This window comes from Xiphophorus hellerii, chromosome 5 (genome assembly GCF_003331165.1).
Source record: "Xiphophorus hellerii strain 12219 chromosome 5, Xiphophorus_hellerii-4.1, whole genome shotgun sequence".
Lineage (NCBI taxonomy): Eukaryota > Metazoa > Chordata > Actinopteri > Cyprinodontiformes > Poeciliidae > Xiphophorus > Xiphophorus hellerii.
In genome coordinates, this window is record NC_045676.1 from 20,617,962 (window position 1) to 20,628,352 (window position 10,391).

General features: G+C 37.4%; 1 protein-coding gene across 1 annotated transcript; it reads left to right on the forward strand.

Moving 5' to 3' along the window:
- The first annotated feature begins 1,195 nt into the window (after positions 1–1,195).
- LOC116720826 (mpv17-like protein) lies at positions 1,196–10,094 on the forward strand. The gene is made up of 5 exons (XM_032564281.1): positions 1,196–1,277; positions 1,510–1,821; positions 4,886–4,956; positions 5,762–5,791; positions 7,309–10,094. The coding sequence occupies exons 2-5, from the start codon at positions 1,518–1,520 to the stop codon at positions 7,534–7,536; spliced, it is 633 nt and encodes a 210-aa protein (XP_032420172.1). The 5' UTR covers positions 1,196–1,277; positions 1,510–1,517; the 3' UTR covers positions 7,537–10,094.
- Positions 10,095–10,391: the final 297 nt, after the last annotated feature.

A 10,391-nucleotide genomic window follows, 5' to 3' on the forward strand; every position in this document is an offset into this window, starting at 1 on the left:
GGATCTTCTTGCTGTGCAGTGCTACCAACTGTGCCACTGTTCAGCCCCTATTTAAAACCTTTCTGTATTTACAGACTCAAAACAAATATCTGTACTGTTCTAAAGTGCACAAATTGTAGAGGAAGTGGTCAGTTTGTTGAATGTTTTTTTATCTGTGGAAATGTACCTTGAAAAATAGAGTTGTCTTTTATGTTTATTTCTCCTTCGCTCTTGACCATGTCACACTTTATATGAATGTGTTTCTTTTCAAAAGTGCATGTTTATGTCCATCAAAATCCTCTGCGAGTAATGGTAGGAATTATGGCATAGTGCAGTAAAAAATCTGAGCATATGGCCTTCTGATAAGTTGTTTCCTTCGAGTCCTTGCAAGCTGCTTCAAGCACACTGCAACCTAACCAGCGTTTCCTGGTCGATAGCGGTTTCCAGTTTTTCTGAGTTTCGCTCAGCCGTTTTAAATTTGTGTTTTCTATGGACTACATTACCAAAAAGAGTGGCACAAATTCTACTCATTATTTGATGGGGTAATAGTTTTGCATCCAACTGAAAATTATGAAATTACAAGCGTAACAGCGCGTATGTTTCCAACCTAGATTTAGTTCAAACAGCAAAAAGGTGGATCAAAGCGCGTTCTGCTGGTTGGTGTGTTTTTCATTTGAGACACTTTTTTCCTTTAACACTGTCATGTCTGGGACGACAAACTGGGGAAACAAACCAATTTCCTTTCTGAATAATATGATGACGGCTAGACATTCACATGGTATTCATACCCAGTGGAGTCAAATATTTAGCTACAATTGTTCATGCCAGAAATTACAGGCATTCTTTGTCTTAATGCATCTAATGAACAGTAAAAAATAATTGTTTAAAAAACATTTTATTTCTTGGTGTATTTAACTTGCAGCGCATAGATCCCAGCTCATCTCTGGTCAATTGGAATTCATGATGGAAACTTATTTATGCGATTGAATTGAAATATTTATATTTTTACTTCTATTTATAATAATAAACACTATAGAAGTGTATTCTCCACTTTATTGTATTTTTTTGGCAACTTCAATTTAATTACCATATGTATATTTACCGAAGTATTTACTGGATTATGGCACTTTTAGCCCATCCGAGCATAGCTGACTGACTGTACTCTTAGTACTACTCCACCCATTCATTTTTTTACGTGGGTATTTTTTTACGTAAGAAAAATACGCAGTAGGAATCGACCGCAGCCGGTGGAGGACTGTCGCTCCCTCTCTCTGTGCTGGAAGGAGTTTGACAAGCAAGTAGGCTTAATTTTTTTTTTTACAGATTTACAACCTTCACTGTCAGAGACAAACACTATTTTTATTTTTTATTTATAAATGTAATTTGTTGATACCTAAAAGGAAGCGTACTGCTGTGTGTGTATGTTAACGATCCTCCAGAGAAAAAGGGAACGATGGTTTAACATCATGATTTAGCGAACTCCCAGCCCGGGACAACAACGTCTTCTGCTCTCCTTCATGTTGGGCGCAGACTGAATTATGCTCCAGGCGTTTCTGAGGCATGTCCGCCGCTTTCCGTGGGTCACGAATGTCACACTGTACGGCTGCCTGTTCGCCGGGGGAGACTTGGTCCATCAGTGGTTCTCCGCCGGGGACCAGATGGACTGGAGACACACGCGCAACGTCGCTGCGGTGGCGTTCAGTTTTCACGGGAATTTCAATTTCTTCTGGATGCGTTTGCTGGAGCGCAGGTTTCCGGGAAACTCCGCCGGGATGGTAATGAAGAAGCTGCTCTTGGACCAGACGACGGCAGCGCCCCTAGCCACCAGCGTCTTCTACACGGGTCAGTGAACGCATCACCACACTGAAAACATTGTGCTGTTAATAGTTAAAACATAAACATATCTGTCGATTTGTAACTTAAGCATAGGACATCGTGATCTTCTCGTGTGTCCCATTGGTTCATAGTCCTACAGAGGTCAGGTCAAACTATCTCAGCGCTAAGATTAATTCATTTGTGGCACATTCATAAGACTGGAGAACCATAATTATCCCTTTTATTACATGTTTTAGACGTACACATCTGGGGATCTTCTATCTTTGTTTTGTTTTGCTTCTTTCCATTTCTGGCATTAGTTTATAGTTTCTTTATGCCCACTGTTGCTGGTGCTTACAAAGATATTTAGAAATAGAGTAAAAAGTGAAACAGTCTTGCAGCTGATGCTGGGTTCCTAGGTTAGTGGGAGAACATGGAGATGGTTTTGCTTAAACTGTTACATTTATTTGAGAACACCTGTGTCCTCTACTAGGTAGTGGAGGTCAACAAATAATTTGAATAATTGGTTGAGAAACCGAAAAAGTCAACAATTATAAAGACAGACTTTAATATTTAGTAACAGACACTGCTAAAAAAAGGCAGCGCAGAGGGAGGAATTAAGGGAGTTAAGTGCTTAGTTCATTTTAACTTTTTAAGAAATAAATATCATTGGTTATTATTGTCTTACAAGTTATTTGAATGTATTTTTTCTAGTACATATTAAACAGTTACGATTCGAAGTTGTATTGTTACAATTATCAAAACCGTTCAATACAGCAAAATATATTGCAGTAATTTTTTTTTAACCTTATCGCTAACCCAATCGGCTCCCACCTAGCACATAACAATAACACCACAAAACAGAAACAGCTTTAAAATCAGGCCAAATACAGACTGAAAGGAGATTAGATCTATTCTAGGAAGCTGATGATCCAGTTCTCTGCCAGTGACTAATGATTGGTGTGAAAATCATTTCCAACTACAAGCCGCCAACCTCACCTTGCTAACAACCAACAATTGGCTGAGGTCTTAAAACGGTTATTGAGTTATTTTGACGAATCTGCTCGTACACACTACCCCTTTAACCCTCAGCTGCTTTCCTTCTTGCAACAAGTTTCCATTGAGGATCAGCTGAAATGGTATTTAACATTTTCGAAACAGAGAAAGCATGTCAACTTGTTCTGTCTTCACCAAGATCTTCAAAAGATCATTTTGTTTCTATATGAAACCCATTCTCACTGAACTGAATGATTACAGATTTATTTTTGTACCATCTGTAATCATAAAATCCTTTGAGAGACTAGAGATGGCATGCCAGTGAACAATATCCAATTTGCTTACCAGGGAACATCATGGAAGGATTCTGTTAAGTTGGGGCTGCATCACCTTCTGGCAACATCCTGAGCTGCCAGTAAGATATGAACAGATCCCCTATGAGAAATAAATGTGCTTAAAATATAGTTTTTAAATAAGTTTACTGTCTACAATTGGATTAAGAACCTTTTTAAAGACAGACAACAGCTAAAGAGACCAGGGAAAATCTGCATCCAGGTGTTCCTCAGGGCTGTTTTTTCTCCCCTTTTATCATCTCTATTGAGAATAACAACTGTGCATTATGCACCTCTGCTAAACATCTTAAATTTACAGAAGACATGTTCCAAATATACAGTACAGACCAAAAGTTTGGACACACCTTTCTAATTCAATGGGTTTTCTTTATTTTCATGACTATTTATAAGGCAAGAAATCCCACTTATTAACCTGACAGGGCTCACCTATGAAGTGAAAACCATTTCAGGTGACTACCTCTTGAAGCTCATCAAGAAAATGCAGTGTGTGTGCAAAGCAGTAATCACAGCAAAAGGTTGCTACTTTGAAGAAACTAGAATATAAGGGGTATTTTCAGTTGTTTTACACTTTTTTGTTTAGTGCATATTTCCACATGTGTTATTCATAGTTTTGATGCCTTCAGTGTGAATCTACAATGTCAATAGTCATGAAAATAAAGGAAACTCATTGAATTAAAAGGTGTGTCCAAACTTTTGGTCTGTACTGTATATTATGATTGTTGTGTAAGTAGCTGCGTTGTAAGAACATGTTTATATCCTGCGCATCTATTTAGCCGAACTGTGAAGTCTGCTATATGGATAAAACAACCTACTTGTGCTATTTTTTGTTGATTAAGTTGGGAATAAAGTATAAGCCCTGGAGAGAATTAGATCAACAAGAAAACAAATCCTATCTTATGCCAACATGTTTGGCAATAAAATGTTTTTTTTTTTGGTAAGCTAGTAACTTCTGTGCGCAAGAAATGTAGCATTTTTTCATATTATTTCAGAAGCAGCAATGTTTACCCAGATTACCTGAAAGGTGTAATCAATGACAAACTGCGTAATGGCTTCAGTTTTTACCTGTGAATATGACAAACCCTTGATAAGGACTGATATTCATCCATCCATCCATCCATTTTCTAACACTCTTGTCCCTTAGGGGGGTCAGGAGGGGTGCTCCTCCTGACCCCCTGAATGGTGTCTATCTCCAGCTAACGTTCCGGGCGAGAGGCGGGGTACACCCTGGACAGGTCGCCAGTCTGTTGCAGAGGACTGATATTTGAGACTATAAATCTAAGATTATCTGTGGTTGATGGATGATGTTTGTTAAGTATTGAGAAATTAGTGGAAAGAAGGGAGGCGGACTGAATCGAACACAAAGTTGTAAACCAAACCTGTGGATTTTGGAAACTTTGAAACCACCAAAAGCTTAAATGTACAGTGCCATGTTCTTTTGTGCCCATATGTATTATTTTGTACAACTAATCCCAATTATTAAAAGTTATCTAAGTTCTTAGTGATTCCAGCCAGGACAAAAAATCTGCACCTTTTTCAGGAAACCAATATATTTGCTGTTGTTAATAAAAAAAGGTTTATGAGAATATTGCTCATTCTGTTTAAATAACAAAAGTTTGTTTATGAAGTGCTTTTTTATTAAATTTTTTTTTACCAGTGACTTATTGTTTTTTAGCAGTGCTTATAATGGTCTCTTCCATGGTCACTGTAAATCATTTTTGTGCGGTATCTTCTGCTCCAATCAGGTGTCAGTTTTTTGGAGGGAAAAGAAGACATCCTGGAAGACTGGAGGGAAAAATTCCTGAACACTTATAAGGTGGGTCGGCTCTCAAAAGCACGGATTTTTCTTTCTGTCCAAGATGGAAATAAAAGTAAGAATATAAACATACTCTGTTTTTCTGCAGATTACTCCCACAAAAGATAAGGAGTGAAATTTTATATTATTACCCTTTGAAAAAAGCAGATTTCTGCTACTTCTTGTGTCTGTTAGGAGGTCACCTCTTTCGTTCTTCTTTTCTTAATGTGTATTTGCACGGGGATAAGTGTTAAGTATAAACAAATACTGAACGCTATAACATTTATAAATTTAGCTCATTTGCACTGCACGTCCACAGATGGGCCTCTAATGAAGTAAAACAATTTAAAAAACAATAAAGCACTCATGGTAAAGCCTGTCTTCTTTATAATTTTGGGCTCCTGAAATTTCAAGGTATGAATGAACAGCACATAGAGCTATGAAACGTTTGGAGCTGAGGTTAAAGACCGGTTCAGCCACAAGGTTGCCTATTCATTCCACAGCTTCTCCACATGTCAAAGAGTTCCTGTTCAACACGATTCACAGGATTGAGTAACCAAACGTGACTGGGTTTTCTATAATTGTACCTCTGCTGGTGATTTTTATTGGATCCGTTCTAACTCTTCCAGTTGCAGAGGTAGAGAAGTACAGAATTTCTAAGTGTAAACCAGAGAAATTATTTGTTTTTGCTTGTTAGAATATTAAAACACATTCAATTTTTTGATTGTAAGAATCTCCGCAGGTGAAATAAAGTAGCTTTGCTTCTTTGTTTGCTTACTAGCAAACAAAGCTTCTGTTTTCTGATTTCTGTTTCTCGTTTTTTCAGACTGGGTTGATGTTCTGGCCGTTCATGCAGGTAATTATCAACATATTTTGCTCGACTGTCTGTATTGGTGTAAGGGGGAAAATCTGAAATCCAACATCCATCAAGAAAAAGGATCTTTTTACCCTTTAATTTGTAATTTACATGCATTATTGTTGATCCAAGAATGCAAGGTGATGGCTAACATTGGTCTGCATATCTGGCTGGGTCTCAGTTACCTGCTCTATTTATAAATGAACATGTAACCTTTCTACCTCAGCTGTTAGCAGTGGATAAAGCAAGTGTGCAAATATTTATAAAAATACAGATGTATTTAGGAATGTATTAGGAAAACATGATATTCCAATACTATTTCTGCAATAAGAATGAGTTGTAATTAGACTCAATTTTCCTCACTATTCTCCTTTTTTTTCATCGCCATAGTTTCCCATCATTCTTCCTTTGCTTTATGAAATCTCTCAGTTGTGCGAAAATTAAAAGTTCCTCCAAGTGGCCAGTCATATTACTGACAAGCAAAATGGTAATGCACAGCCTTTTAGATATGAAAGCTTAATAAATAGTGATTTCAATAATGTACACAGTGATGCTGAAAAGATGATTGCGATTAAGTCTGTAATTCAACTATCAGCTGTTCAAAAATAAAAACATTTGTTTTATTGAATCCAACATCAAAAACCCATTAATTTTCTTTCTCTGGTTGGCATTCTCACAGATGACATCAGTGTTAGCCTCAAAAGTCCACTTATTGTCCGGAGTGGTGTCCAAATATTGGTAAAATCCATAATAGAAACCAGCTGACCTCCAACTAACAGCAGAGCTGCACTCATCAGCACACGACAGGAGCACAAACACTGCTGCATGTCGCCGCAATATATTCATATTCACAAAATATTCATATTCTCAGCATAACCAGAAGCTTTTCATAAATCCTAAATCACTTCTTTCATATTTAGTTTTTTTTTTATGTCAGGTTGTTATACTATCCCTTTAGTGTTGCGCACTGAAGGGATAGTATAACAGGTCAGGAGACGTGTCCTCTGGATCAATGTGGCCTGAGTGATTGGACCTGAAAGCGTGCTGGACACTTTCACACAAGTATTTAACGCTTCCTCCTTCTTAGCAGATTACCCAAGAAGCAGATTAACACCAGGTGGACAAAGAGCCTCAGGATAAACTTGTTCCCATGTATTTTGTATCAGTTACGGTAAAACAGTATTTCTAAAAACAAGTTCAAGGACTTTAGAAATATAAAATATGTAGAACTATTAAAAATATTATAATCATACACAGGGCATTACTTAGAATTAACAAGCTATCTACTAGATGTTGATGCTAAAATAAAGTCAGAATAAATGATCAAAATGAAAATGTGTATGTGTATGCAGACTAATACATAAAAATAGAATAATAAGTGCCTATCCTTGTTTGCTGAAACCAGCAGCTCTACTGTAGGATGCTTATAGCTGGTCCTTTCTGCGACTTCTCGTCTATTGAGTTTTAATCATAGCAACTGTGCCTTTCATATATTAAGAGGTGTCTGTTTCTCCAAGTTTCTGAACTTCGCCCTGGTGCCTCTGTACGTGCGGACCACCTTCACCGGCTGCTGCGCCTTCGTCTGGGCCGCCTTCCTCTGCTTCTCGCGTCAGACTGGGGACGGCACAGCCGGAGCTGCTCTGGCATGGATGTTCCCCCCGAAAGACGAGGCAGCTGAACCTGCCAAAGACGAAATAGAGTCGGAGCAAAAGGTGGAGGAAACGGCAGCATCCAGGCCTGCATAATATGAGTACTGGAAGTTGTTTTGTCAGGAGGAGATAATGGAGGATAAAAACTGGATTCATCAGGTCCAAAGGACAGCATTTCAGTCCTGTTTCTACTTTCTCATTGTTTTCAAAAACACTGCCAGACCCGTAAACCGAGGTCTCCCTGATGCTGCAAACCTCCACCAGCTTGTTGAAAGTGTTCATAAAGCACAGTAATAGAAATACAGCAAGTCAAAAAATATGATCTAATCTTACTGTGCATTACGCTGACCTGTCAGCATGTTTTTAGATTTTATTTAACCAGGTTAGCACCGGTTATTGTGTTCCACCCAGTGCTTAGCTTAAGTAATCTAAAAATACTGAAAATACTCATGAGCATGTCTTCAGTTTTTAATGATAAAACCCGATGTGCAACAAGACATCATTTCCACATTGCAGAGTGGGATCTAATTGATTTGATCGAAACTTTCAATATCTTAAAACAAAGGAGATTACAGCCAGTGTTTATCAGCTTTGCTTCTGTGATCTGTTGGGGTTTCAGTTCACACTGTGGTACATCAACCGGGTCAGTTAGGAAATCTGTTTTTATGTTTATAATTCAAGAAATGCGGGGAAATTTCAAAATGGACATCAGTCGCATCAGTTTAATTTCCCTTCCAGTAATTTATAGTTCCTGTATTCGGAGCAGCAGCAGCAGCACATTCCAAGAAAAGGTTGGGCTGTGGTGGCTTTTACCACATTATGCTAACATGTCTGGCATTGAGGCTTGCAGCTGAGGCAGAATTTCAGAGGGTGCTCATTAATGTCTCTGGGAATCACAGTTTAATATGCACAGTGGTAGGGGCTTACTTTTTATTTCATATTTCCCTTGACTTTGAGATTTGTTGTGGTTTCATTTCTTCTTTGGTTCATCTCAGGATCTTCTGGTCCAAGTAAAGCAGACAGTAAATCTGAACAAGTTTGACATGCAGCTGTCAGCATTTGCTCCTTGTTGGCTTTTCCATACAATTTTTATTTATTGTGCTGTTTTTCTTGACTAACATTTTCCGAAGCACCCCCACAGACTTTCATGGTTTTTATGCAGTGAAGTCTTCAAGTGGCAGAATTGTGTATTTTCCAGGCACATGCTGCCATTTTACAGTCAAGTAACTATGTTACCTTCGATTTTTATAAAAATGCTTTATATATCAAACATAGCTGAAAAGAAATTTGACTTCGCAATGTGATGCCTTGAAATTTCATCTCTGCCTCTTTAAGAAACTCCTACTCTTTCCGACACTCCACTTTCAGCACATTATTACAACAACGCTTCTCCATTATGCTGTTTACAACCATTCTCAGCAGCATTCCACTGAGAAATCATTTGCGTGATGAGCTCAGCAGCCACGCAGTTCCACCAGGTGTTTGCTAATTGCTGCTGCCGCTAGTCTGAAGGAGCTGAATGGGCTCTCCTGAGTTGCCCAATGCAGACGTTGAGTTAATTTGCTCCTGTTCTGTTGATTCATGTGAAGACTATACTGGAACCTTCTACACTCACAAGGTTTAAATTCTGTATTTTAAAAAGGGATGATTGTTGAGATTAACCAGTAAATCACATTTATTATGTCAATGCTTGCCATGGCTTGAATTGTGCCAAGAGAGTGAATGTCAAAGACGAGCAGAGAAAGGCTGCCTACTTTGTTTTTATTTGTCATGCTTTATGATTGGTTGTATCAGCAGGTGCTTTTTAAACAAGTTTTTATTGCTTTCTACTCTTACCAGCTCAAGAAAAGATTGTAACACTACAGCTACTAACTTTCTACTGAGGCAATCGGAGATTCTTTTTCATCTGATTTAAGACATTTACTTGAATATCTATATACTGACCACCTCTTCTTCTTCCTCCTCTTCGCAATACTGTTTTCTTCTGTTTTATTTGCATTCTTCCATATTCTTCAATGCAGTCGTCAACCATCAAATGTTAACATGTGTTAGGCGTTCCTACCTTTGTTTTAAAGAGACAGTACTTTAGATCCTAATCTTATTTTCTGTTGTGACAGACTTGATTTCAGTTCCTATTTCTATGTGGATGACAGAAAAATATTCACTTCTGTTTTTTACAGTGCAGAGAAGATATGAGTGTGCAGTTCTATCTGCTTGTAACATTTCATGTATTTCACACAACTGAGTTAAATTAATTTTACATCAATATAAGAGCATAACTCGGAGATTGTTGGAAAATAAATTCAACACTACCGCAGTTTTTTCCTATTTATGTTTAAACTGCATCCTTGGAATTATGGATTTATTATTTGTGTAATATGATGTGATTCCCTCTCTACCCCCAATATTTTCTTAAGTAAATATTTGTATGGAGATTTTCTACACTGGATATGAAATGTAATTGAATATTCCCTTTGTTTCTGCTGGGTCATTTTATAATATTTGGTTTGCACAGTCAGAGATTTCTGACTGTTTGGGTGTGAGAACAGATTGGTGCTTTTGAATATTTAAAATTAATTGATATTGTCTTGCATTTGTTGCACTAATTATAAAAAATAATACTGTGAAGTTAATAAAAATAAACTTTATTTTGACTCTGTGTGTTTTTCATTGGGTTTCTATAGAGATATATTATACTTAAAAAGTTTATACCTAAATGGATTACAGTCTGAATGACATTATTTATAAATAATACATTAGCCCATACTAAGACATTCAGGAAATGATAGTCCAAAGCATTTGAACACAAAGCAACTAGAAATTATTAATACATATTACAGCAGCACAAGTGTGAAAAAGGTACTACAAAAGGGATGTTCTCATTTTTTTCATTGTTTTCTCCGTTTTGTCAAAAGAACAAAAGTCAGACCCTGCCTTCTGCAATGCATATT